The sequence below is a fragment of the Marmota monax genome, unplaced genomic scaffold (genome assembly GCF_021218885.2).
Source record: "Marmota monax isolate L192 unplaced genomic scaffold, Marmota_monax_Labrador192_F-V1.1 WCK01_AAM20220418_F8-fsc00353, whole genome shotgun sequence".
NCBI classification, from domain to species: domain Eukaryota; kingdom Metazoa; phylum Chordata; class Mammalia; order Rodentia; family Sciuridae; genus Marmota; species Marmota monax.
This window is the reverse complement of record NW_026692700.1, coordinates 241,618-269,181: the sequence shown is the minus strand read 5'-3', so window position 1 is coordinate 269,181 and position 27,564 is coordinate 241,618. Positions and strand designations below refer to the sequence as shown.

Sequence of the window (27,564 nt, the reverse complement as noted above, 5' to 3'; positions counted from 1 at the left end):
CGTGTGGCAGAAAGCAGGGGAGCCTGCCATGGAACGCCCTGGACGTGCAGCATGTCACTCCGGAACTGGCTTCTGTTCCCAAGTGCTGAGCTCAGCACAGGGGTGAGGACTGACGGTGCCGGGCTGGCACTAGAGAGAGGGATGGGACAGGCTCTGGCCCTCAGGAACAGGCCACGGCCCAGTACAGCGTCCGCAGCACTCCGCCTCCCGTGAGCCGCAGGCCGGACTCTCAGGACGTCCACCTCATCCCGTGGATGGCGGGCGATGGAGCTCAGCTCCCATTCCAAGTCTCCCGTGGTTGGTTTGCTGTGAGACTTGTTTTCTGCTATCAGTCACCTCTGTCACTTCCTCCCCCATCAGACGGACCCACTGAGTCCTGGGCGAAAACCACTACCCAGTGCCATGTTGGTGTTTGATTCGGTTATCATTTGGATGGGTAGGCCCCCAGCTAACCTTGTCAGCAGTCAGGCCGAGACGCCCAGGGCCCCACGTAGGCGAGAGACCTGGGCTCCCGCTGGCGGAGTCACAGCCTCTCCAGGTCCTGCGCCCTCTCGCCCTCCCTCCAGGACTGGTCGGCCAACCCCCTGTTTGAGAGGAAGGACAACAAGAAAGAGGCCCTGCTGGACCTGGACGGGAGGACGGTCAACCTGAATAAGCGCTACACGGCCGTCAAGGAGGCGGGCGCCAAGATCCAAGCCATGGTCACGGTGAGCGCGAGGTCCTGGGGAGCCACTGGCCTGCCCCTCACAGGGGGCGGGAGAGAAGGCAGAGGTGGAGAGCTCGTAACGCGGGCAGCACCCGCCGTCAGTGCCACCGCAGCCCCGGTCCTTAACCTAAGACAGGCTTTCCCTAGGACAGCCGGCCTTGGGGCTCTGGGCTGGGAAGCCTGACTCTTGGGGTGTCTGCCCTCCTCTGTCCAAGGGAGCGGAACCCATTCCTGCCCTGCCCAGAACTGGCTCAGGGAAGTGACCTCCCTCTGCACCAGCCTGTTCTCCAGGGTCAGGCTGCATCCCCGGGTTTGCCATCTATGGGGGTGGGCAGCAGAACAGGCACGAGGTGCTTCCAGCCAGCACAGTTAAAGCCACGCGAGGGGGTGACACAGGCACCACGGGACGCTCCACCTGGGCACCAGGCCGGGGGGAGCCATGAAAACTGGGGCTTTGCATCTGGAAAAGAGAATTCCCCCCTGGAGTTCCAGACAGTATCAGGGCAGCTTGGGGCTCCCCGGGGCGTGTGCAGATGAACGGTGTGGGCTCTGATGGCAGGTCACATGCAGGCCCCCGCCGGTCCCCTGGGAAGGTGGCCCGTGTGGCTCTTCTGGTGTCTCTTCCTCGTGGCTCTGAGGGCTGCTGCCCCAGGGAACGACTCAGCTGGACTGCCTGTCCTTCTGTCCATCAACCCCAGCCCCGCCCACCCACCTCCCTCAGCTCCTGCTGGCCCATGCACACGGCCAGGTCCGGGGGTGTGGTACTGGAGAGGACAGCCAACCCTGCTCTTCTCAAGTTGGGCCTCAAAGTGGATGCTGACCAAGGACAGAACCATTCAGAGTGGCCGTCTGTGCCACTGTGGGAATGAACAGATGGCTAGAGGGATGCCGGGGGGGGGGGACAGGGTGGACACCCAGCAGAGATGGGTAGGGGGTGCTCCAAGAGGGCCTTAGGGGAGGGGGTGTCAAAGCTGATCCCTGACACCTGGCTGGAGGGGGAGGGAGCGGCCTGACATAGTCAGGCACCTCAGAGACGCTGAGGACAAGGACGGAGGTGGCCCAGGGAGTCCTCTGAACTGAACCGTGAGCTGACACCAACACGCTGTTGCAGGAAAACACAGAGCTGTTCAGAGCAGACACGTCGAGCCAGCCCTGGAAGGACTACGTCTCCTACATCGACACCAAGGTCCTGGAGGAATTCGAGTACTTCATCCGCAAGTCTCTCAATTACCTGATGGACAACATGGCCTTGGATGTAAGTGGTCAGGACCAGCCCCGAGGTGTGGGTGTGAGAGGGTGGGGGCGTGCACACGCTCTCCCCATAACACAAGGTGAGGTCTGGCTGGGAGACCATGGTGTGGAGTTTATTTTTCTAGATAAACAGATTTGCCAGGTGCGGTGGCGCACGCCTGTGATCCCAGCGTCTTGGGAGGCTCAAGCAGGAGGATCGCGAGTTCAAAGCCAGCCTCAGCAACTTAGCGAGGCCCTAAGCAACTTTAAGAGAACTTGCCTCTAAATAAAATATATTTTAAAAGGGCTTGGGTGTGAGTCGCTGGTGAAGTGCCCCTGGGTTCAAAAAAAAAAAAAAAAACCCATAGTTATAAAAATCTGCCTATTAAAATCAGAATACCCAGTCACCTCAGTCTGCCCATAGCACAAATCAGCTGGAAAAAACCTAAATGGATCCGAGAGAATGGTCCTACCTGTGGCCAGGAGGGGCAGAGCAGGCACTGCTATCCCCTGCACGTGTTGGTGGGGACCAGGATCCTGCCAGCAACACTGGCCACGAACCTGCACATCCCCTGTTAGGTGGTGTGTTAACCAGGCCAGACAAGAGGGAGCACTGGTTCACTCCACCAAGAGACGCCCCCGGGTCCTCCAAGAGGGTGACCCTCTCCCCACCCAATTCCCCTGTGTTATGGTGACTACCAAGTGACTCTGAGGCTGCCAGTAAGGCAGGTCAGAGCCCCCAGTCACCCACAGGAATAGCATGGCCCTGAGATGCTCGAGCCACCGAGGGCAGTAGGATGAGCGCAGGTCCCCAGTGCTGGTTCGTGACTTCCTCGGTCCATTCTGCTGTGACAGGAGGCCAGACCAGGGCTTCCAGGAGCAGACAGGGCTGCGGCCACCGGGGAGCTTTGGCAACAGGAGCTGGGGGACGTGAGGGTGGCCAGCAGGGCTGAGTCCTCTGGTTCAGTCTTAGTAACCTGGGGACAGGGCAGCGACTGTCCCCACCCTCCACACTGATGACCCTTGCTTTATACATTCATGGAAACTGAAACTTAAGTGACCTTCTCGAGGCCACACAGCGGATGGTCAGCAGCTGTGGGCTTGGGACCAAGTGACCGTCTCCCCAGGCACCGCCTCCCCACACAGCCTGCTCCTGCGATGTTGGGTCCCAGGGCCTGCGCTTGTCCCCTACTGAGAAGGGCATTCCCTCAACCTCACCTCGGACAGTGCCAAGGACGGTGCTGGGAGAGCCACGGCCCTGACCCTTGTTTCAGGAGAGTGTGGCGCCCCTGTTTGAGATCCACATGGAGCTGAATGATGAAGGGCTGACCTTTAACCCGTCGCTGGAGGTGGGCTCTGAGCGTGGCTTCCTGGCGCTGATCGAGGGCCTGGTCAATGACATCTACAACGTGGCCAGACTCATCCCCCGGCTGGCCAAGGGCAAGGTGAACTACAAGGTCAGTCCTGGCTTACTGTGGCCTGCCCTCTCCCTGTGTGGGCAGCCCTTGCTCTGGGGTTTAGAATGGCGCCCCCAGCTCAGCACAGTGACAGCAGTGGCCCTGAGGAGGGGCTCCGGCTTTCTCTCCCGAGGGTCCCCAGGACTGCAAACTCTCTCTCCCTCTCTCCCTCCCTCCCCTGAATCCGTCCTCCCCAAGGGGCCTCTGGTCCCCTGGGTGTCACTCCTAGCCGGATGTGGGGAATGTGGTCTCCGCTGCTCGTGGGTCCACTCTGGGGATCGCCCCGCCCTCGGGCATTTCCAGTCTGTGTGCTGGTGTTTGTGAACGCGCGTGTGCATTTTTGCCTGTGTGGTGAGGTGAGTGGGGACACAGGAGGACAGCGCTGACTCCCGGGGAAGCTGAGAACTCTTCCCGACGGGCGGGAGGATCTTCCAGACGGAGTCGGGCTTGTGACTTCTGAGTCGCAGAAAGGTGGCATGCCTGGCCCCCGTGAGCACAGCAACCTGTCCCAGAGTTCAGAATGGCTCGCCACAGTTTGGCACACACAAGACAAGCAAGTGCCCTTGGAGGTGGGGTGCCTGGGGGCTACCCTCCACCCGCACCCGAGTTTCCCCAGACCAGTAGCCGCTGTGGACAGAGCTAGCCGCCCCCACCAGGGCTCTTATGGCACCCAAACACAGGATATCCCAGAGACACTGGGGACACGAGGACGGGATGTTGCAGAACTGAAGGGCTCTGTGGTACCAAGGGTCTCTCAAAGCCTGCCAGCTAGGGGCAGAGACAGCCTGAGTCTGACCTGTGCCACACGGTTGGCAGATGGCGGCAGGGTCAGGCACCCAGGCATGGGTGGCGGAGAATCCCAGGGGTGCTTCTGATGGGGCAGCCTGGAGGAGTTGGGGTGAGGGCAGACAGGGACGGAGCAGGAGACCTTGGAGCTGAGAGCATGGTGGGGTCCAGGCTGCCAGCCTAAAGTCCTAGGGACCTAGGGGACGGTGGCCCTGCAGGGGGACTGCTAGGAGGGAGAAGCCTGTCTGTCTGGGGAGCTGGCGCCACCTGGCGGCTGGAGGGAGCTCCCACTGGCCCAGCTGACCAGTGGGGTCCCCAGTGCTGGCCAAAGTGTTGGGCTCAGGTACAGCCGGGGACCAACACAGTCACTGAGAAGCAGACCCAAGACGGGTGCCCCAAAGCTGAGACACGCACCCTGGGGCCCAGGTGGAGTTTCACACCCGAGGACAGACTGAGGACTGGCCCGTTACTCAGGACAGACCACTCCAGGCCGTGCCTCGGTGGCTGTAGGAACTGCTCCCGGAGGAAGCCTCTCTCCACCAGGGAGGTCGTGACACTGCAGGACACCAGAAGAGACAGAAAATAAAACCTGGTTCACGAAGACACACGCACCACCTTGGGACTCAATGGTCACGCGATCCAAGCGTCTCTTTTTGCATACCACTTGAGTTGGATCTGTCACTTAAAACTGAAAATATCCAGTCCAGCACAGGCCTCCTGAGCTCTGCTCCAGGCTCCAGGGGTAGACGGCTTTCCACTCCCCACTCTGCTTCTTCCCACCACAGGGCCCTGGCACATGCTGGGTGGTTGCCTGGAGAGCTGCTTCTCTTGCTGTCTGTCTGCCTGCCATCGGCTCTCCTCCCAGCGGTCATTTCTCAGGGGCATTCCCTGACCTCCTCCGCATCACACCTTAGAGCAAGGGTCAGAGCCAGCAGGTGTTGTTTCTGTGCTTCTTTGATGGAAGTCTGTGCCTGCACCTGGACAGCACACCACATGTGGGCCCTCCTTTGCCCCGTGTCCACCCTAGCACAGGGCACACAGCAGGGGCTGAGTAGAATGGAACGAGGGAATTGAGGTGGGAGTCATCCGGGTCCTTGGGGCAGAAACCACACTGGCAAGTCTCCCAAGAGAACGCGCCGTCGTCAAAACCGTCCCCAGCGGTGGGAGCTGGGCGCCACTGCCCCACCCACAGCTGCTTCCAAGGCAGGGAGGGACATCTGTCAGAACCGCGGGCGGGAGGGCAGGCGGCTCACCCCCCGTCTCCCCCGCCCGCTTTCAGACGGAGCTGGAAGACCAGACGGACCTCATCGAGATGCGGGAGGAGCTGTCCGGCCTGGTCATCAACGCCATGAAAGAGGCGGAGGAGTACCAGGACTCCACGGAGAGGTACTCCTACCTCTGGACGGACGACCTGCAGGAGTTCATGCGGAACTTCCTCATCTTCGGGCACGTGCCCACGGCAGAGGAGCTGGACACTCGGACAGACATCACCACGCCCAAGACGCCACCGGCCCTCACGCAGTTCCAGGAGCAGGTGTGCCCAGGCCTCCAGAGTCTCCCAGTCAAGGACGCCAGGGCTTGGTGTAAAGCCTGGTGTCACCCTTGAAGACATGGTCTCGCTGTCGTTCAGGTCTGCTGAGGCCCCTAGATCAGGGGACAGTCACCACCAAGAGGGTAGTGTGCAGAGGAGGGGTAGGCGTACCACGCAGGCCCCAGGCCCCAGGGCAGGTCAGGAGGTGGGGAGCACGGGTCACGTGGGCAGAAGAAGCCCTGCTGCAGTCTGTGGGAAGGACCCGGCAGTCGGCAGGCCCAGGGCTGGCCAGCATCGTCCCCCACAGGCAGGCCCAGGGCTGGCCAGCATGATCCCCCCACAGGCCCAGGGCTTCAGTGGCTGTCTTGAGTGGGCTGGGGCCACCCTGGGGTGCTGAGGGCAGGGGTCAGTGTGCCTGTGTGGTGTTGGGGATCAACCCAGGCCTCAGCAAGCGCTCCGCCAGAGCAGGGGTACCCATCCCGAGAGCCAGGCCCTGGGAGAGCCCGGGAATGGCTGCCTGCAGCCCAGCGCCCTCCCATGTGGGGAGCACGGGAGGCCCCAGAGGTCAGAGCACCAAGAGGCACAAGGTCAGGGATGTGCCCAGCAAGGAGCCCCTCCCCGTGCCATCCCAAGGCACAGCGAAGAGGCAGCCTGTGAGCAAGTGCCACCTGGCCCTCAGGGGGGCTGCAGCTGTGTGGTTAGAGAGCCCCAAGGAGGACCCGGGGTCCCTCGGAGCCTGTGACCACCTCTGAAGCTCCCGGCCCTTCCTGCTCCTGGTGTATCCGACTCTGTCCCCTGACAGGCCACCCTGAATGTGGGGCTAGAAGGCCCCCTGGGGAGAAAACACCTTGTCACCAGGATCCCCCGTGAGCACGCCTGCCGGGCAGCTGCCCTCTGCAGCCCGACCAGGAGGCTGCGCCAGCTCCCAAGGTCAAGGGCGGCCGGCATCCTGATGGCCGGCGGCTGGTTTTCCAGATCGACTCCTACGAGAAGCTGTACGAGGAGGTGTCCAAGTGCGAGAGCGCCAAGGTGTTCCACGGCTGGCTGCAGTGCGACTGCCGCCCCTTCAAACAGGCCCTGCTCAACACCATCAAGCGCTGGAGCCTCATGTTCAAGCGGTACCTGAGCGACTACGTCATCAACAGGTGGGCAGGCGCCCGGCCCGCCCTCCGCTGCCCACCCCGGTGGGGAGGCTGGGAAGGAAGCCAGGACATCCCGGGCGGGCCCTGAGCCACCCAGCAAGGGCAGGTTCCTGCAGGTGGTGTCCCCGCTGTCAACCCCTGTTTATGGAGCACTACAGTGTCCTCGTCGGACGCCAGGGAAACCCTGGGGGGCCCAGAGGCCAGCAGTGAAAGCTGACGTCAAGCCGACGCCCAGGAACTGAACTGCTGGCAGCAGTCGGGCTGTGACGGGCACGCTGCCCAGAGAGGGCGTCCCACAGCCAGCCCACCCAGGCGGCCAGCAAAGGCCCCCGAGCTGCGGCCTCCAGCTGGGACTACCACATCAGCTCCAGCTACTTTGGCGGGGCCTGGGTGACATCAGGGGACCAAAGGGGGCCAGCAGCCCTCCTGCTCCAGGCAGGGCCTGGCGTGGCAGCCAGGTCCCCTCACCACTGTCCCCTCCTCTGGAGGGCCTCCAGTCCCTGACCAGTGTGGTGCCCCGGAGCTGGGGGCCTGTCACCGAGGTTCCCCTGGTCCCTAGCCTCACGGACCTGGAAGCCTTCATGAAGGTGTCCCAGTTGGGCCTGAAGAAGCCGCTCAAGGAGGGAGACTATGACGGGCTGGTGGAGGTGATGGGGCACCTGATGAAGGTCAAGGAGAGGCAGGCGGCCACCGACAGCATGTTCGAGCCCCTGAAGCAGACCATCGAGCTGCTCAGGACCTACGGGGAGGAGCTGCCCGAGGAGGCCCACCTGAAGCTGCAGGTAGGCGCCCTGTGCCCTGGCGCCCGCCTCAGTGGAGACAGTGTCCCAGAGCACCAGGCAGGGGCACTCAGACCCCGGGGGAAAGAGGAGGCTTCCTGGAGGTCAGGGCCTCCGGGGCAACGACCTCCAGGGTCCAGGGGTCCCATCTGATGGTCTTGTTGGGCTGAAAGTGTCCTCGTGTCCCACACCTTCTCCCGACACTGGGTCCACCATCAAGGAGGTGGAGGGAGACTGCGGCCACAGAGGACCCCTGGAGAGGAGGTGGTCAGGGAGCGGGGACAGAAGCTGCCCTCACACAGCACTTTACAGCCAATGGAGTGGTGGTCAGTTGTCAGCATCAAAGAAGGTGTGAGCAGCCTGGGCCAGGAGCTGGCACTGCCCAGCCTCCTCAGAGACCACTAAGGACACCAGCCTTCCCAGACCTGCCTGTGTCTCCTCCTCTCTCTCTTCTCTATGTCCCGTCCACCAGGCACCAACTCTGCCGGGCTGAGGCCTGCTCCCAGGAGCCACAGGGGAAGGACCCTGTAGCCCCGTGGGGTTGGTGGCCAGGGCCACCCTATGCTGTTGAGAGCCTGCCATGGGCCTGTCAGGTTGGGACTACAAGTGGTGCTCTGCCATCATGTCCTAGGCCCTCCGGGACCTTGTGAATGGGAGCACTTGGTCAGCCCCGCGGGGCTCCTAGGCCACACATGGGGCCCCTGGATGTGAGGGCAGTGCCTGAGCCCCTGCTGCAGCAGACCCTAAGTGGGTCCACCCGGGGAAGCAGGGCGGCCCCTCCGTTTGTAGGCAGCGTTCACAGGCCAGGAATCTGCTTGCTTCCTTTAAAACCTTTTATGGTTATAAGGGCAGCGTTTGCCAGGACAGAGAAGAGCCGTCCTGGAGGGGTGGGGTCGGGAAGGAGGGCAGCTTCCTGGGTGCCAGGCGGCAGGTGAAAGGGGATGGGTAAGTCCTACCTTGATGGTGGTGGTCACCCAGATCGCCACCTGGGGCAAGACGGCAGAGGACCACACACCCCCAAACACGCATGCTCACACACGCGCGTGTGCGTGTGATTCAGATAGGAAGGGGGAGGGGAGGGGAGGCTCCGACACCCGGGCAGCAGAGTGCACGGCCCAGCGTCCACGGTGTCCACGGGGCCGCTTACGCAGCTTCTCATGAGTCTGCGATCATTTCACAACAGCAAGTTTAGAAAAAAAGCAAAAGGAAAAGACCCCCTGCCCTGGCCCCGCAGGAGCTACCCGAGCAGTGGGCCAACACCAAGAAGCTGGCCATCCAGGTGAAGCAGAACGTGGCTCCCCTGCAGGCCAACGAGGTCAGCATCCTGCGGCGAAAGTGCCAGCAATTCGAGGTATGGTGACGGGGTCAGGGCCGCGCTGGGGTGGGGGCAGTGTGGCTGTGGCCCCTCGGGGATGCCAGGCTGGGGTGGGCCTGGGCCAGAGCGTCTGCACCGCTCTCCTGCAGATCAAGCAGCAAGAGTTCAGGGAGAAGTTCCGGAGAGAGGCCCCCTTCTCCTTCAGCAGCCCCGAGCCCTACAAGGCCCTCAACAAGGTAGGTCACGGGGAGCCGGCTGCCGGCCTGGACCAGCCCCGGCCCTCCTCCAGCTGGCACTCCTGCACGTCCAGAAAGAGCCTCAGCAGGGCCTGCCTCGGGGCCATGCACGCGAGTGTGCGCGCAGGTGCATGAGTGTGCATCTGTGTACGTGTGTGTATGCGTGTGCATGTATGTGTACATGTATGTAGGTGTGTGCACGTGAGGACATGTGTGTGCATGTGTACATGAGTGTAGGTGTGTGCGCGTGTACACGATCGTGCATACATGTACATGTGGACATGCAAACTGGAGCGTGCCCCCCCCACAGGCCTCCACGCTGTGTGGCAGTGCCTACAGCTGTGCTTCAGGCCCGTGCCCCAGGCCGTCTCACAGACCTGCTGTCCCTCAGCCTGGCATCACCTTGCTGGTCCCGTGTCTGTCCCGTGCTGGGCCTCGTCACCTGGGCCTAACACTCACTTTCCATCCCTGACCCCTTCCTCTCTCTGGCCCACCATGTCCAGCCAGATGCCAGGATTCCTACATGTCCCCACTGCATTCCCACTGCCCAAGTCCATGGTCAGTGTCCAATGTAGAAGTTCACAGGTCCGTGGGGCTGGCTACCCACTCAGCCTGGGGCTCTGTGGGCAAGAGCAGGTCAGGTGCCCAGGGCCCAGACGGCTGCCTCGCTCAGCAGCAACTCGAGCTACACAGACACGGACGCCAAGGTGTCCAGTGGTCACCTCGCCTCCCCTGCCCTGAGCCCTGCTCTTCTGCTGCCCAGCTCTGAGGCCCGTCCTTCCAGAGGGCTGGGGCGCTCCCTCCTCCTGGCATCTGCTCACACTCTTTCCCTCCGACCCCCAGAGCGGTCCATCTGCAGGGCCCAGGCGGAACTCACTGGAGAGATCTGGGGGAGGGGGCACTGACAGCCATGTGATCAAAGCCACAGCCTCCAGTGAGTGACAGGGCAGGCTGGGCCCTGACATGCATGTGCCAGGAAGGCTGTGCAGGTGGTGTGCCCACATTCAGGAACCAGCTTTGTCCCTACCTGTCCCATGAAGCTGTGCACCGTGCAGATGTGTGGCGGACACACACACACACACACACACACACGATCGTCCCTCAGTACCCAGGGGGATGGGTTCCAGGGCCTGTGGGTGCCAGATTCAACAAGGCCAAGTCCCTCGTAGGAACCTGCAGTGTTTGCACAGAACCCACGCACACCCCTGTAAGTCACCTCTAGACTAGTGATCAACCAGATGCTTTGTAAGTGCCTTCAAATAGTCGTCACACTGCAGTAGATAGAGAACTGACCAGGAAGCAGTAAGTCTGGACACGGTCAGTGCATGTCCAGGTTCTCTCTCTTTTTTCCAAACATCTTCAGTCTGCACTTGGTTGAATCCCAGGGTGAAAACCTGCGGGTGTGGAGGCTGGCGAAGACAGCCGGCACTTGGTGCCAGGGTCTGGGGCAGTCTTTCTCCTCCCTGGCCTAACTAGACCTTCTGACTGTCAAGGCCAGCCAGCATCAGTGCGTCATTTTTAATAAGATAAAAACACAGTATGGAAAGGGGGGCCTGGGAAGTCAGAGGGGACCTCTGAAGAGACCAGGCACCTGCACGGTTCGCCTAACGCCCGGGCCAGGCCTGCCGAGGTGGCCCCTTCCCGCGCTCCAGAGCCAGGGCCGGGGCTCGCAGCAGAGCACAGTGTCTGCTGGGGCCCTGAGTGGAGCGCTGTCCTGGAGGACAGTGTCAGGACACGGGGGAGGAGAGGGGCAGGAGAGGGGGCTGGCACCAGCCCTGACGGCCCCCGCCGGCCCCTCCCTCCCCAGCAACAAAAGCTCATCGCGGCCATGGAGGACATCATGGAGGCGCTGTGCAAATCCGGGAGTCTGTTTGAGGTCACTGTCCCTGACTACAAGCCGCTCAAAGCCTGCCACAAGGAGGTCCGCCTGCTGAAGGAGCTCTGGGACATGATCGTCATGGTGAGTGGCAGGGGAGGCAGGCCCAGAGACACCAAGGGGGGTTCCACGTGGGGCTGCCCGGCTGCAAGGGGCTGCTCTGGGGCCTCGGGTGGCAAGAGGGCGGCAGCTGGTCTCCGGGTCCCTGGGACGGATTGTCCTCCAGGGCACCCTGCTGCTTATGGGACAGGCGTCCTCTGGCCTCTCTCTACTGCTGTCCCTCCTCCCGCCGCCACCTCCTCCTCCTCCTCTCCCCCCTCCCCCCTTTCCTCCTCCCCCCTCCCCCTTCTCTTCCCCCCTTCTCTCTCCCTCCCTCCTCCCTCCCTCCTCCTCCTCTCATTCTCCCTCACATCTCACCTCTTTTTAAAAGCGTTGTAAAGGTAAGGAACGCTGCATGTCTTGGTCCCTTCAAGCTGCAGCGGCCACACACTAGGTGGAATGCTGTGCTCATGCACAACAGTTAGTTCTTCCTGTTCAGAGGCTGGAAAGTCCAAGGTCAGGGCAGATTCAGTGTCTGATGAGGGTGGCTTCCTGGCTCATAGATGGCACACTGTCACTGTGCCTGGCACGGTGGAAGAGGTCAGGTCTCTCAGGAGTCCTTTATTAGGGCACTCATCGCACTCAGGAGGGCTCCACCCTGGGGTTAATCAGCCCACCCACCATGGCCTCGGGGTGAGGTCTGAACACTTGAACCTGGGGTTTGGGGGCGGCGGGACATAGGCATCCTGATCCTAGCACGCCAGGTCTATTGGAAAGACCTGTGACTTCCATCTGCGTTTTTACCAACTCAAGATGATGGGCCCCTTCCCATGTGCTCACTTGCCCTCTCTGTCCTCTCTGCAATGAGCTGCCATCGGTTTTTCCACTTTCTAATTGGACCTTTTTGTCCTTGTCTTTTACTGCTGAGTTTTGAGAGTTTTTGTTTATTCTAGAAACTGGCCGTGGGTCGGATGTGTGGTTTGCAAAGATTCCTCTCAGTCCTGAGCTCACCTTTTAGCTGTGACAAAACCTATTTTATCAGCCTTTCCCTTCATGGATTGTGCCTTCAGTGATCAATAGGTTGATTCGTTGCCTCCATCCCAAAGACATTCTCCTGTGACTTCTTCCAAGAAGTTGTCTGTCTTACACTTAGGTTGAAGCTCCAGATGTAGGTGGACCCTCACAGATTGGCATATGGACGTGTTGGAGCCCCAGGACTGTTGGTGAAAAGCTATGGGTCCTCCCTCCCCAGAGCCTGACTCAGCTGGGCGTATTGGAGTGGGACTGTTGGCGGGGTCTCTGTTCTGTTGTGCTGATCTTCATGCCTGTTCCTCGGCAGAACCACCCAGGGTCGATTACTGTACCCGTCCAGCCAGGCTTGATACCACGCAGAGGAAGTCCTCCCACTTGACTTTCTCTGCCAAGGTTGTTTAATATTCTAGGAAACTTTGGAATCAGTCTACTGTGCCGAGCCTTCCCATCCATGAACATTGTATGTCTCTCCATTTATTTGGCTCCTGTTTCATTTCTTTAATCTGCATTCTGTGGTTTTGACATAGAGACCCTCTACATGACTTGTCACGTTTACACCTCAGTGTTCATGTTCTCTTTGAAGGGATTGTGAATGGCACTGTGTCCTAAGTGTCTGCTCCCTCTTTTGATCTGGCCTATGCAAATGGGATGAAGTTTTGTGTTTGTTTTCACCTGGGGAACTTACTGAACTCACTTTGCAGTTCTAGGGGTTTTGGTAGATTCCTTAGGGATTTTCTACGTAGACAATAATGTCGTCTGCACCTAGGGACAGTTTGGTTTTCTTTTCCAATTTTCATGGCTTCCTATTTCTTTTTCTTGCCTTTTTGTGGTGTCTGGAACTTCCTGTGCTATGTTGCATAAGAGTGCTGGGTTCAAACATTCTTGCATGATTCCCAGCCTTAGGGAAAGCACTTTACTATTATGTGTGGCGTTAGCTGTAATTCTTTAAGTCATGAAAGTTCTTCTCTGTCCCTGTTATTTTCAGTGTTCATCATGAATAGGTCCTGGATCCTTTCAAATGTGCTTTCTGTGTCAATTCATGAGGTTGTAGGACTTGTCTCCTACGGTCTATCTGTAGCCAGGCGAGTGCTCCATCTCTAGGTGTCTGTCCCCAGACGTGCCTCAGTCCTTCTAATAGCGTGGTTCCTTTAACTCCCTTACCCCTCTGTGCTCGAGAGGCCACCCCGCCACACAGGAGCAGCGGTGGCATGGGGACTTCTTCCCTACTTGGTTGTCTGTGATTTCCTGCGTCCCCAGCCTTCCTTGAGCTCCCCGAATTAAGCTCCAGGAAAGTCCCCCACCCTTTTTCTCACCGCCCCCCGCCCGCCCCAGCTGGGAAGCTGCCTGTCTGCTCTCTGGGTCTCATGCCCCAGAGCGGCCAGGGAAGTGGCCTGCCCTCTCCTGCCATCGGAACCCACCTCAGCGACCTCCTTTCACTGCTTATCTGCCGTGACGCGCCCAGGGGCTCTCAGCTCTCTGACGGCAAGGGAACCCGCAGGGCTGCTCCACCTTGGGAGAACTGGGGAAACGGGCAACTTGTTAAAAACCATAAACAGCCTTTTTCATGTGATGCCAGGGGAGTGGGGATTTAGAGCGGCTGGGGAGGGGTGGTATTTGGGGGGAAGAGGCCATGCAGGAGCCTGGAAACCCGCCACAGGAGCAGGTCCAAGCGGGGTCTCCTGTGGCAGCTATGTGGGCTGATGGGCAGCAGGAAGGCCGCGGTGAGGCGAGACTCAGCAGGTGAGGGAGTCAGGCCCAGCTGGAGGCCTCTTAGCCCACGCGTTTCTCCGCATGTGTATGCGCGGGGGCTTCCGCCATTCTCTCTCCTCTTTGCTCAGCTGTTTTCACAAGTATCGGAGCTCTCCTCTCATCCTTCTGATGAGCTTCAGCATCAGTCACCTAACCCTCCGCTCCTCCGACAGGCGGCTGGACATGAGATGGGTCGACTCTGCCAACCCCGCGGGGAGACCCTCTCCTGCTCTGCCTCTTCCTTTCTTTCATTTTTGACAAACACCACAGTCAAGGGTCGCAGGCGCCTCCATTCTCATCATGCAGGCCGGCATACCTCGCTCTGTGGCCATCAGGCCTAAAGAGAGGGTGCGAATCCAGGCCCTTGACCCTCCTTCACCACTAAGGGACCTCGAGCCTCTTCCCTCCAGCCCCGGGAGAGAGCAAAGGGGCGCTCTCCAGGAGACGACTGTAAATATTAATGGTCAGACTGGTTCTCCAGAAATAATGAGCCAGGACGTCGCGGGGTCACAGGATACAGTGCCAGCCTGAACCCGCTGGAAAGGCCGTGACTCCTGGGTGGAGGGAGGGCTGGCACTCGGTGCCTTCAGGGCAAGCATCTTACAGACAGTCCCGGTTTGGCCTTCAAGGAACATGGATGCGGGGCAAGCCGGGCCTTCCCGCCTCAGGCACCCGTGAGAACAGTCTCTGATTCCACCAACGACTCGCAGTTTCCAGCTTCATAGCCAACTTCAACCCACCCCAAGTTTCAGAATGCAGGGTTCATAATCTTCTGTTAACCCTCTTGGTAGGGCTTTCTTCAGGTGGTTTTATTTATTTTGTTTCACATTGTCAAGAATGAAGCTTCTTCTAAGATATTTTCATCAGTCAGTATAGGCTAGGTTACTGTGCAGTAACAAACAGCCCTACAAATCCCTATGTATCAAACAACAAAAGTACATTTCTCATTCATGTCAACTCCACACCCTCATTCCAAGCAGCTGTCCCTGGGGCAGCTGTCTGCCAAGGGCCAGCTGGCTCCGCACTCCAGGCTGTGAATCAATGGTGCACTTTGGTGATTGCCAAGGCAGGCAGAGAACACCGAGCCAAGTATGGCCAATTAAGACCTTCTGCCTTGAAGTTCAGGACGGCTCACATTTCCCAGCCAAGACAAGTTACATGGTCCTTCTCAGAAGTAAGAGAAAGCTGGATCGCGTTCAGCAGTCGCAAGGCCCCAATGCAGGTTTTTGCCAAAATACATTCTAATGACCAACTTTTAAATTTCAGCTTTTATGATACGCTGGGTGGGTTTTTTTTTTTTCCTTTGCATCTAACCACTTTCCCAAACTCTGGTTTTAGTTCTCAGCTTTCCTTACTGGAGCCTGGGGACGCAGCTCTGTGGCAGATGCAGGGCCCTTGGTTCGATCCCCAACACTGAAAGACAGAAAAAAAAAATCTTTGCTGGAATTTGCTCCTTAAGAGCAAGTGCAGGGAGGTGACGGAGGTGCCCCCGGGCGTCCCTCGAGAGAGAGGAGCTGAAGCCAGGCTCCCGTTGCAGGTGAACGCCTGCATTGACGACTGGAAGACCACCAAGTGGAAAGACATCAACGTGGAGCAGATGGACATCGACTGCAAGAAGTTTGCCAAGGACCTAAGGTCTCTGGACAAGGAGATGAAAACCTGGGAGGCCTTCGTGGGGCTGGACAGCACCGTGAAAAACACCATCACGTCCCTGCGCGCCGTGAGCGAGCTGCAGAACCCGGCCATCCGTGACCGCCACTGGCAGCAGCTCATGCGGGCCACCCAGGTACCACTGTCGCCATGGGGTGGAGGGACGGCTCCTTTTCATTCTCTGCTCTCAGCATCTTGAAAGTCGGCGGTTTTCCAACAGAGGGCTCCGCGGGTCTGTTCTGCACGGGGCCCTGCCGGTTTTGCAGCCATCCTCGTGGTAGGATGCATGTCCACAGGGCTCGGGGAGCAGGTGAACAGCTCCCTCAGGGCCCCGGGATCCTCGTCACCCACAAAGACCCTGTCTCCAGACAAGGTCACACTCGGAGTCCGAGGTGCACTCTGCTGTCACATGCTTCCACAGGGAAAGAAGGCGGGGCTTGGCGCCTCGAGGGGCAGAGGGGCCGAGCAAAGCGTGTCCACTGCGTCCCTCCTGCTGCTGGAGGGCGAGACCCCTGGCGGAGCACGGCTGCTTTTCCCTAGGTGAAGTTCGAGATGTCGGAAGAGACGACCCTGGCCGACCTCCTGCAGCTGAACCTGCACAATTATGAGGACGAGGTCCGCAACATCGTGGACAAGGCCGTGAAGGAGTCCGGCATGGAGAAGGTGGGCAGCCACTGCCGTGGTGCCGGTTCTGCCTGGCAGCCTGCACTGACCCACTCCAGAGGCCTCGGCAGCAAGGGGAGTCCAGGAGCCCTCTCTCACCGGGTCATGACAGAAATGTCGTAAAATGCCCGTGTGCAGTAGTGTGGGCACGAGGCAGGGAGGACCCTCCACCTGGGCATTCATCTCCTGCTCTTAAGGAACACGGGGAAGGTCAGCGTGACCTTGCACCCCCTGCTTTAATGTGTTTTTAAATCAAAATCACCCATGTGTCAGAGGGGCATCCCTTGGCTGTGGGGTCCTCATACTCACCATGGGTGGCCTCTTGTGCCCAGCCTCCCTCACTCAGCCTCAGGTCTACCTCCTCCTTCCCACCTAAGGCTGAGTGACACCCAGATGTGAACAGCCCACATTGCCTCTGTCCCTTCATCAGGGGCAGGCGGGGGGCCTCTGAGGTCCTCCCTCCCGATGGCGACTGTGAATGGCTTGACCACAAACGCCCTGGCCTCATGCCGTGGCCTGGGAACCGTGAGTCCTCCCCTAGCCCTGCGTGCCACACGCTCAGTGCCCTTTGTCCCGTTCCCCTGAAAGGTGCTGAGAGCCCTGGACAGCACGTGGACCACCATGGAATTGGAGCACGAGCCGCACCCACGCACGGGCACCATGATGCTCAAGGCGGACGAGCTGCTGGTGGAGACGCTGGAGGACAACCAGGTGCAGCTGCAGAACCTGATGATGTCCAAGTACCTGTCCCACTTCCTCAAGGAGGTGACCAGCTGGCAGCAGAAGCTGTCCACGGCAGACTCGGTCATCTCCATCTGGTTTGAGGTCCAAAGGACCTGGAGCCACCTGGAGAGCATCTTCATAGGCTCGGAAGACATCCGGGCCCAGCTCCCAGAGGACTCCAAGCGCTTTGATGACATCGACAAGGAATTCAAGGTGAGCCCAGCCTGCCCGCTCCAGGGCATCCCCAGGAGCCGCTACCTGGGCCACGCGGGGCCTCCTAACACCTTGGTTGGTCCCTGCTCCTCCCAGGCCTTGATGGAGGACGCCGTGAAGACTCCCAACGTGGTGGAAGCCACCAACAAGCCAGGTCTCTACGATAAACTCGAGGCACTGAAGAAGAGGTGGGTCCCCAGGCGGCCAGACCAGGGGCACTGGTGGCAGAGGCCCCGGTCGGGATGGTGCAGAGCCACGGGTTGTGAGCTCCTTCACCAGGGAGAGCCCGCGGCCATGCGATGGGGTGGTGCCCTCCTGTCTGGGCAGGCGGAGGTCGGCCGGCAGGGAAGCGAGAGCCACAGGCTGCCCGGCTCCAGGATGGGTCCAGCTGCCGTGGCATGGGCTGGTGGGACCCGGCGAGTGGCGCTCCCCAGCCTGGTCCCCGCTCCTCTAGCTTGGCCATGTGTGAGAAGGCGTTGGCAGAATACCTGGAGACCAAAAGGCTGGCTTTCCCCCGCTTCTACTTTGTCTCCTCGGCCGACCTGCTGGACATCCTCTCCAACGGCAACGACCCCGTGGAGGTAGGCAGCGCCTGGAGGGGGCCTGGACTCCACCATCCAGGGGGACGCCGGCTGGGAGCCCCCTGGGCGGGACTCACCTGTGTGGCTTGGGCCAAGTTGACCTGCCTCGGGGCCTCCTTCGCCTGTTCTGCAAAGTGGGTGACGGCAGCGGCCTAGGACACTGCTCCTGAAAGACACACCTGCTCACCGGCCATCGTCACCACCCTAATAACCACCCCGGGAGCCAGGAAGAAGGTCTCCCAGGGCTCTGAGAGAGAGGGGGGCGTTAACTAGGCGAAAGAAAAGTGACCACACTTGACCGCAGCCCTGAAGTTTGGGGACACACACAGGGGGCCTACTGCGCCACCCGGCTTCTCATCGTCCCTGGCAGCTGTTTTCATAGGGTTCCTCCAGGTGGCCACGCCACGGCTAGTGAGCCTTGACCAGGATGGGGGAGTGTGCCCAAGAAAGGGGAGGAGGGAAAGAAGGAGGAAGGAGGAAGGGAGGGAGGGGGGAGGGAGAGGGGAGAGAGGGAGGGAGGCGGAGGGGAGGGAGGGAGGGGGAGGGGAGGGAGGGAGAAGAGAGAGGGAGGGAGGGGAGAGAGGGAGGGAGGGGGAGGGGAGAGAGGGAGGGAGGGGAGAGAGGGAGGGAGGGGAGAGAGGGAGAGAGGGGAGAGAGGGAGGGAGGGGAGGGAGGGAGGAAGAGAGGGAGAGGGGAGGGAGGGGAGAGAGGGAGGGAGGGGAGGGGAGGGAGGGAGGGGGAGGGGAGGGAGGGAGAAGAGAGAGGGAGGGAGGGGAGAGAGGGAGGGAGGGGAGGGGAGGGAGGGAGGAAGAGAGGGAGAGGGGAGGGAGGGAGGGGGAGGGGAGGGAGGGAGAAGAGAGAGGGAGGGAGGGGAGAGAGGGAGGGAGGGGAGAGAGGGAGGGAGGGGGAGGGGAGAGAGGGAGGGAGGGGAGAGAGGGAGGGAGGGGAGAGAGGGAGGGAGGGGGAGGGGAGGGAGGGAGAGGGGAGAGAGGGAGGGAGGGGAGAGAGGGAGGGAGGGGAGAGAGGGAGGGAGGGGAGAGAGGGAGGGGGGGGGAGGGGGGAGGGAGGGAGGGAGAGGGGGGAGGGAGGGAGGGGGAGGGGAGGGAGGGAGAAGAGAGAGGGAGGGAGGGGAGAGAGGGAGGGAGGGGGAGGGGAGAGAGGGGGAGGGGAGGGAGGGAGGGGAGAGAGGGAGGGAGGGGAGAGAGGGAGGGAGGGGGAGGGGAGGGAGGGAGAAGAGAGAGGGAGGGAGGGGAGAGAGGGAGGGAGGGGAGGGGAGGGAGGGAGGAAGAGAGGGAGAGGGGAGGGAGGGAGGGAGAGGGAAAGGAGGGAAGGAGGGGAGGGAGAGGGAGGGAGGGGGAGGAGAGAGGGAGGGAGGGGGAGGGATAGAGACCTTAAAACTGCCCCAGGAGAGTCTGGGCCTGGGGTACTGCCCCTCCACCCACCTGACCAGTCTAGGTTCCCTCCGCCCCAGGTGAGCCGCCACCTGTCCAAGCTCTTCGACAGCCTGTGTAAGCTCAAGTTCCGACTGGGTGCTGACGAGAAGCCCCTGAAGGTGGGCCTAGGGATGTACAGCAAGGAGGACGAGTATGTGGACTTTGACCATGAGAGTGACCTCTCGGGGCAGGTGAGTGACAGCTTCCTGAGAAGAGCCTTGAGGGGAGGGTGCAGCAGAGAGAGGCTGCTCAATGTCACGGGACTTGTGTGTGGCCAAGGGGACCACATCATCAGAATCGCAGGTTTCACAGGCCGCCAAGAGAACTGGCTGCACTGTTTGGTGGACCTGGGCAACCTGGGGTCCCCCTCCTCTCCCGCCCACGCGCTGGCTGGCCCTTCCCCAGGCTCCCTGCCCAACCACCCATCGAAATCAGAGAGCACTGTGACATGGGCCTAGGAAAACGCAGGGGCACATCAGACCAGGGAGAGAAAACCAAATGAGGTGCCCAGGCCACTGTGCAGGACACTGTCCTGAAAGACAGGAGGTGCTGGGCGGGCAGGGCGGGGCACAGATCCACCAATCAGAGCTGGTTCCCGATCCCACGGGCACTTACTCCCCACAAGGACCTGACCCGTACTGACCACTCAACCAGAAAGCCTGCCATGATCCCTTTGGGGACCCTTCCCGCAGCAGCAGTTGGTTGAAGGGTTATTTTTTGCTTTCTCTGTTCCGATTTTCTGCTGCTGAAATGGAATCCAGGGCCTCAGGCCTGCGGAGCACCCCCATTGAGCTGCACCCTCAGCCACAGCATTGACCTTTCAAAATACAAATAAGACTTGCCAAAGGCCTTGTGGACGGCATGTCCTGTGGCCCGTCCCTCCCGCCCCCGCATCCCTTGACCAGCAGGCAGCAGCACCAAGTCAGAGCCCCTAGGCTGGCGGGGGACCTCAGCTCTGCTCAGCCCCTGAGCCTAGCCGCGCTGTCTGCCCTGTTCTCTGACTTAGAAACAGTCCGCCTGCCCTCAATGCTTCGTGCAGCGAGCTTGCCAGGGTCAGAGTCGGCCGGGCTACCAGCCAGGGGTTTGAGGTGGGCAGTTTTGTGCTCCGTAGCCTCCTTGACATTTCCACCCCAGGACGAGGAGGAGGACAGATGGCCCTTTCTTTTTGCTTCCCTTGTGTGTGTGTGTTAGTCAAATGTCTACCACAGAGCTCTGTCCCCAGCAGTTCTCACTTCGAGGCAGGTTCTCACTCAGTTGCTGAGGCTGGCCTTAAACTTGGAGTCCTCCTTCCTCAGCCTCCTGAGCCGCTGGGTCTAGAGGCACAGGACACTGCACCAGCTGCTTTTTGGATTTTTTTTTTTTTCTTTACACCAAATCAAATCCTTGGAACTGATGTGCTCAAGGCTCCGTGAGGTCAGTGTGGCTTCTGTCCCCAGGTGGAGGTCTGGCTGAATCGAGTGCTGGACAGAATGTGTGCCACCCTTCGACACGAAATTCCAGAAGCCGTGGTGACCTACGAGGAGAAGCCGAGGGAGCAGTGGATCTTCGATTACCCGGCCCAGGTCCGGGGCCCAGCAGGGTGGGCGCGGTGCCGTGCCTGTGCCTAAGGGCTGGGTTTCGAAGGCGCTGAGCCCCTGGGCTGATGGCGGCTCCTGGGGAGAGAGCCAGCAGTGGGTGGCATGGTTCCTGATGAACCGCAGGCGCCAGCGCTCACCAGGGCCACTGCGCCCCTCTGCTTCCAGATTGCGCTGACCTGCACCCAGATCTGGTGGACCACCGAGGTGGGCCTGGCGTTCTCGAGGCTGGAGGAGGGCTATGAAAACGCCATCAAAGACTACAACAAGAAGCAGGTGGGCCAGGCTCCGCCCCCAGGGCCACTGTCCCCCAAGGTCGCACACAGGGGTCAGAGTGGCCAGCTCCCAGGGTCCCGCCTCCGAAGTGCAGGACCCAGTAGCTCCTCTGGAAATCACCAGATACTACCCCAGACTTTTTTTTTTTTAATATTTTTAGTTCTAGATGGACGCAATGATACCTTTATTTTGTTTACTTATATTTACGTGGTGCTGAGGATGGAACCCAGGGCCTTGCACGTGCAAGGTGAGCGCTCTGCCACTGAGCCCCACAGCCCAGCCCACAGACTTTTTTTTTTTTAAGATTCTTGGTTAGATACTTAGAAGCTACAGATGATTTTTAAAATAAAATACAGGGAATTTACCCGCAGTCCCATGTCACAGCAATACAACTGTCCACGTTTTCTCACGGTCTCCTCCTGTTCTGGGTTGCATACAGTGGTATTTATACGCCAAAAATATACACACTAGCCGGGCTGGGTGGCCCTGCCTGCAGCTGGTGGGCGCCACGCGGGTCTCAGGGAAGGTGCCGGTCCCCCTGCAGATCAGCCAGCTGAACGCGCTCATCACGCTGCTCATCGGGAGCCTCAGCGCTGGCGACAGGATGAAGATCATGACCATCTGCACCATTGACGTGCACGCCCGGGACGTGGTGGCCAAGATGATCGTCGCCAAGGCAAGCTCAGCCCTGCCCTGGGCGGCCCAGCCCCTTCCTGGGGGGGGGGGGGTCCTCGCTGCCCCTGCCCTCTCGGGGACTCACCAGCAGCACAAGTGCCGACCGGAGCCGGAGCCGGCCGGGGCAGCGAGGGCAAGGTGGCTGTGGGTCTGGAGGGGAAATGGCCGGAAGGGTCCAACCGAGGGCTGGCTCCCTGCAGGTGGAGAGCTCCCAGGCCTTCACGTGGCAGTCGCAGCTCCGCCACCGCTGGGATGAGGAGAAGAAACACTGCTTCGCCAACATCTGCGACGCCCAGATCCAGTATTCCTACGAGTACCTGGGCAACACGCCGCGGCTGGTCATCACCCCCCTCACAGACAGGTGAGTGCCCGCGGCCACCACACTGCCCCACGGCCACTCGTCTGCTCCCCACTGCTCGGCTTGAGTCAGGCAGACCCGCCAGCTGCCCGGTGCCCGACTGTGGCTCTGCACCCTTGGTGGGTGGCTTTGGGGGAGTCACCTGGCCTCTCTGAGGGCCTGCAAGGTGGGTGCTGTGTTCTGTGAGTCCTTGTGAGTTTGTCGAGGATGCAGTGAATTACAGACTCACTCAGACCAGAAGCTGCTTGGCGTAAACCCCCCCCCCCCGTTCCGACTGTGGTGTCCGCAGGAGGGCCTGGCACCTCTGCTCCATGAGGCCCTTCCTGTCCACTCCCTTTTATCCCCCGGGGGCTGAGCAGGTGCTGCTGTCACTCAGCTGGCTGAAACCACACGCCAGGTGAGCAGGACAGCAGGGTCACTCAAGGAGGGAATGGGGTCTTCGGCAGGTGCTACATCACGCTGACCCAGTCACTGCATCTGATCATGGGTGGAGCCCCCGCGGGCCCTGCAGGCACTGGCAAGACAGAAACGACCAAGGACCTGGGCCGAGCACTGGGCACCATGGTGTACGTCTTCAACTGCTCCGAGCAGATGGACTACAAGGTGGGCAGCCGTGGCCACAGGTGCCCAACTAGAGCCAAGGAAGGGCTCCAGGTCCCAGGCGGCCCCCCAGACAGCTCTGAAGGTCCCAGCAGCTGTGAGGACCTGGGAGGAGGCTCCTAGGGGCCTTGAGGGCCCCGTGTGCTACAGCGTCCCCTGTGTGGCCTGTTGGAAGAGGCTCCCAGAGCTGACAAACCCAATATCCTGCCCCTGTCCCCAGAGGCAGCCTTAACAGAGGCTAGAGGCTGCCAGAGGAGCAGCCCATTCTTGGTGTGCAGTGCAGGATGCTGGGTGGAGGCCGGGGCCAGCTGGGGAGGACCATAGGTCATGGAGACTGCAAGGTCTCATCAGAGCTCAAAGGGCCAAACAGGAGAAGGGGGCCTCAGTTTTTGCCCAGCCACAGTAGCCTCTTGCAAGAGGAGGTGGGCAGTGGTCGGGACTCCCCTGCCCAATTGTGTCTGAGCCCCACCGCTGGGAGTCCCTCTCCAGAGGCTGAGGAGGGGTCCACTGGCCCTGCTGACCACCAAGGTGGTCACCAGCCTCCCAGGTTCTAGAGAAGTGAAATTGAAAGTCAAGGGCCCCAGGAAGTGAATGCCATGGGTGAGTGTCCCCAAGACTCACCCTGATGATCCGGCTGGACCAGAGTGGCCCAGAGGTCCAGGGAAGTCCTGGGAGAGCTGGGGCCCGGCTCCGCTCAGAGAGACCCCTCCTTTGCGTACAGTGAAGGAAGGTCAGGACAAGGGGAAACGCAGAACCAGTCGGTCGTCCTTCTGGGGAGGGATGCAGGAAGCCGCCCTCTCGGGGGGCCGGGGTGCAGGATGCCCCTGCGGCTCCCAGCCCTCTGCCCGTGAGCCTGTTGTGGGGAGTGGCCTTCCAGAGGCCCTGTGTGGTGGTGGTGGGGCCTGCAGCCCTGCCCTCTGCCTCTTGCCGCCCTCTAGTCCTGTGGGAACATCTACAAGGGCCTGGCCCAGACCGGAGCCTGGGGCTGCTTCGATGAGTTCAACCGGATCTCGGTGGAAGTCCTGTCCGTGATCGCTGTGCAGGTAGGCCCTGCCCCAGCTCTGCTCGGGTGGGTAGCTGGCAGCTCTGCCAGCTGGGGGCGTCTCAGCCACCAGAGGGACCCTCCTGCCCATGTGCAGCACTCGAGGCGGGTGTGGCAAGATGCCCAAGGCCACCCTGGGCCCCTGACCTACAGCCTGCCTAGGCGTGCGGAGATGGACACAGTCAACAGACCTGGCCTAGAGGACCCAGGACGCGCAGGGGTCTTCACTCGGGGCGGGGGGGCGGGGTACTGGAAGAGGAAGCTACCAGGAATCTAGCTTTATAGCTCTTAACTGGCAGCAGTGGAGACCAGGACGGTCCCCATCAGGCCTGCCACATGGGCAGGTTATAGCCAGAGAAAAGGAAGGGAGGTGGAGACGCTGGATTGGTCACAGCTGGCGCCCGTCTTGTTTGAACACAGTTTGGACAGTTGACTGAGGGTGACTGGCTGAGACTCTGCTTCCTGTCACCGGAGTAGGTCACCGTGGGCACGCATCATGTTAAGGTTCACTGCTCTCGGTACCTATGCAGGGAGACACCTTTGAGCCAAACTTAAAATGCACATGGAGGCAGCCATGGGCCAACAGCTCAATCTAACGGGAGAGGAACCAAGGGTTTCGTGCAGTAATGGATTAGGGAGCTGGGCTTGGAAGGATGCACAGGAGTTTCTTAGTTAGACAAGTGTGCTGAGAGCCTATCAGGGAAGGAAGAGGAGGAGGGAGGGAGGGAGGGAGGGAATGTGCCCCTGTGTTTTGGGAACACCCCGGGAAAGCACAGGACGAAAGTGCAGAGCCTGAGGCAGAAAGCAGGGTCCTCGGATCAGGGCGACGCCAGACACCAGAACTTCTGGCCTGGTGAAATGAAGCCGGGCCGAGGACCAGGAACACACAGGCCAGCTTCGATGGGGGTTCACTCCAGGAGGCAGCCCAGGATGGGAGACCAGGCTGCTCCCTCAATGGGGAGGGCCAGCCTTTCCCGGGTGGCTGGGTGGCTGGGTGGCTGGAGTCTGGGTGATGGTCCTGGTCCTCAGGGGTCTCCGGAGGGCGTGACTGCAGGTTTAGGGCAGTGACTGGGGACCTCTAGCTCTCTCCAGGCGTCTGGACGAGGACATTGTGCGGTGTCCTTGGTGCTGAGGGGACGAGGCGGGTTGGGAGAACCAGGGCGATGGCTGCATCACCAGGCTGTAAACTGGCCCTCCTTAAGTGGGGCGCGTGCCTGCGCAGAGCCGAGCGGGAAGGCAGAGGAGCCGCCTCGCCCGCCTGAGAACCCGGGTGGGCGGGCAGGCCCCGGTGAGAGGGGTCAGCAGGGCTGGCCCCTCGAAGGCCCCGGCACAAGGGGGCTCAGGCTCCTGCCGTGTCTGTGGCTCTTTAGTGTCTAACGGTCTTGAGGGAAGGCCGCGGGAGTGCGTCTGCCTTGGTCCCTGAGGTGGCCCCAGCTGCCTGGGCCGGCTCCCAAGTGTGGAGGAAGGTTCCGGACCACAGACATAAACAGAAGCCCCAGTGGTCCTGAGGCTGTGGAGGCAAGAGCCACTGCACCCTCGGGGCCGCCTGAGGCCAGCCCCAGCCCCAGGATCGACGCTGAGATTCCAAAAGGAGGGGGAAGCAAGGAGGGGCAGGCGCTGAGACCCCTCCCCACCCCCCAGCACAAGAGAGCCAGGCCGCTCGGGGCTCGTACTCAGGGCAGTGAACCCCAGCTGTCTGCACAGGGGCCATTTAAAGTCTTTGCACCCCGTCTCCTAATCTGTAGGAGCTGATGACGTGGGTTTGCCGGTGGGATTGGAGCGAACGCAGGCAGAGGCTCCCTCCTCCCCGTTCCTGTGTCCACGCTGACTTGCCCAGCTCTGAGGCTGGAGGCCATCCGGCAGAGTACATGGGCAGCAGAGACCTGACCCATGGCATGGTTGGCCACCTCCTTGGGGACCCTCCCCTGGCCCCCGGGGCATTGAGCAGTGTTCCTGCCTCTCGCCCAAGTTGGCAGACAATCCCCAGAATATTTAGGCAGAGTCTGATTGAGGTACTGAGTGTTTGGAGGCACAAACAGAAGCAGGGACAAGAACAGAACGGCAGGAGGGGCATGGTGCTAGGCGAGGTGTTCCCAGACCTGACACCACTGTGCGGACAGCAGGGACGAAGCCCCAGTGCCCCTGGCAAAGGCTCTCTCTGCTCTGGGGTGAGCGAGGCTTCAGCCATGGGCGTTGGGTGCCCTCCAGTGGTGACTCAGAGGTTTGCAGCCAACTTCTCCAGTTTCTGCAAAAATCCAAACGCAGACCAGATCCCTGGAGTTCTGGATTTAACCTGGTAAACGGCATCAGATGGTCTCAGAGGCTCTGTGACACAGAGGGGGTGGCCACTGAAGGACCTCCCCAGGGAACAGATTCAAGAAGGGCTGGGGCTGGGACAGAACTTGGCAAGGGCCAGGAGCAAGCTGCTGACCGCAGCAACCTGGACGCCCCAGGGAGCTTTGCTGAGCCACAGGAGCTGCCTCAGGTCACATTCTGCATGACACTTCTCCAAGTGACGGGCAAATTAGGGCACTGCCATGCTGACGTGTCTGTGAACCAACCATTTAGGTAAAATGTGTCCAGGATGCAATTCGGGCCAAGAAAAAGACGTTTAACTTCCTGGGAGAGATGATAACGTTGATCCCCTCGGTCGGCATCTTCATCACCATGAACCCTGGGTACGCGGGACGCACAGAGCTGCCCGAGAACCTGAAGGCCCTGTTCAGGTGTGTGACCCTGGGGAAGGGTGAGCAGCGTCCCAGGGCTGAGGAGGCAGTGGAGGAGGAGCAGGGCTGAGCTGGGGACCGCAGGTCGGGGCCTGGCAGGCAGGCAGTGGGAAAGGCCTCCTCCAAAGCTGTGGGTCCTGCCGGAGGCGGGAGGTCCCAGCCGGAGAGTGGGTGGTGAGGGCCTGGGGCATCGGGCGAGGGCAGAGGGCCTGGCAGGGAGGAGAGGTGGGTAGGGTGGGGCTGGGATCTGCTCCTCACCAGAAGGTGGCCAGCGCAGTGGGCCGCCTGGAAGGGGAGGTGGGCTCTGCCAGGGGAAGGGGCAGGAGCCGGGTGGGAGGAGAAGCCCAAAGCCCACGCCATCCCCCCAGGCCCTGCGCCATGGTGGTCCCCGACTTTGAGCTGATCTGTGAGATCATGCTGGTGGCCGAGGGCTTCCTGGAGGCCCGCCTGCTGGCCAGGAAGTTCATCACACTCTACACCCTGTGCAAGGAGCTGCTCTCCAAGCAGGTGTGTACCCTGGGCTCCTGGGGCTCACCCACGGCCCCGGGGGGGGGGGGTCCGTGTGTCCCAGAGCCACACTGGCCTCCATCCCCGCCCTGCCCCCCACACTGGCCCCAGAGCCACCCTGAGCCTGGCAGCACCCGCTGGCCACGTGGGGAAGCACATTCTCAGCCACCTGCCCCCACAGGATCACTACGACTGGGGCTTGCGAGCCATCAAGTCCGTGCTGGTGGTGGCCGGCTCCCTGAAGAGGGGAGACCCTGCCCGGGCAGAAGACCAGGTGCTCATGAGGGCGCTGAGGGACTTCAACATCCCCAAGATCGTGACCGACGACCTTCCCGTGTTCATGGGGCTGATCGGGGACCTCTTCCCGGCTCTGGACGTGCCTCGGAAGCGAGACCTGAACTTTGAGAAGGTAGGTGGGCCCTCCTGGGCCCTCCTGTCCTGGGGAGCCGCCTGGACGGGCCCTTCTCCCTGCTGTTCGCTGGCCGGAAGATCCCTGGCAAAGACAGCCCCGGTGGGGGGGTGGCCCGAGTGTCTCCCATGCCTCCCTGGGTGGCCCCCTGGCCCCTCTTGCCCTGCAGGCCCCAGCTTTTTCAGGGCCCAGGTCCCAGGAGGAGTGGGGTGGGGTTCGGGCCGAGCTGGGGAACACATCCACGGCGGGGGGGGGG

The 27,564-nt window shown here is 61.0% G+C and overlaps 1 protein-coding gene across 1 annotated transcript in view; it reads left to right on the top strand.

Annotated features, from left to right (window-relative positions):
- Positions 1-27,564, top strand: part of Dnah17 (dynein axonemal heavy chain 17) — a 93,722-nt gene that overhangs the window by 20,411 nt on the left and 45,747 nt on the right. Inside the window, exons 16-39 of the mRNA XM_046446652.2 lie at positions 567-707; positions 1,818-1,961; positions 3,211-3,393; positions 5,459-5,713; positions 6,686-6,855; positions 7,412-7,634; positions 8,866-8,982; positions 9,096-9,182; positions 10,990-11,142; positions 15,416-15,664; positions 16,069-16,191; positions 16,780-17,127; positions 17,224-17,315; positions 17,582-17,708; positions 19,180-19,332; positions 20,578-20,703; positions 20,884-20,991; positions 21,536-21,667; positions 21,867-22,027; positions 22,471-22,627; positions 23,563-23,667; positions 26,235-26,392; positions 26,761-26,899; positions 27,081-27,308. Coding sequence (XP_046302608.1) covers positions 567-707; positions 1,818-1,961; positions 3,211-3,393; positions 5,459-5,713; positions 6,686-6,855; positions 7,412-7,634; positions 8,866-8,982; positions 9,096-9,182; positions 10,990-11,142; positions 15,416-15,664; positions 16,069-16,191; positions 16,780-17,127; positions 17,224-17,315; positions 17,582-17,708; positions 19,180-19,332; positions 20,578-20,703; positions 20,884-20,991; positions 21,536-21,667; positions 21,867-22,027; positions 22,471-22,627; positions 23,563-23,667; positions 26,235-26,392; positions 26,761-26,899; positions 27,081-27,308 — 3,879 coding nt within the window. The remainder of the gene's footprint in view (positions 1-566; positions 708-1,817; positions 1,962-3,210; positions 3,394-5,458; positions 5,714-6,685; positions 6,856-7,411; positions 7,635-8,865; positions 8,983-9,095; positions 9,183-10,989; positions 11,143-15,415; positions 15,665-16,068; positions 16,192-16,779; positions 17,128-17,223; positions 17,316-17,581; positions 17,709-19,179; positions 19,333-20,577; positions 20,704-20,883; positions 20,992-21,535; positions 21,668-21,866; positions 22,028-22,470; positions 22,628-23,562; positions 23,668-26,234; positions 26,393-26,760; positions 26,900-27,080; positions 27,309-27,564) is intronic.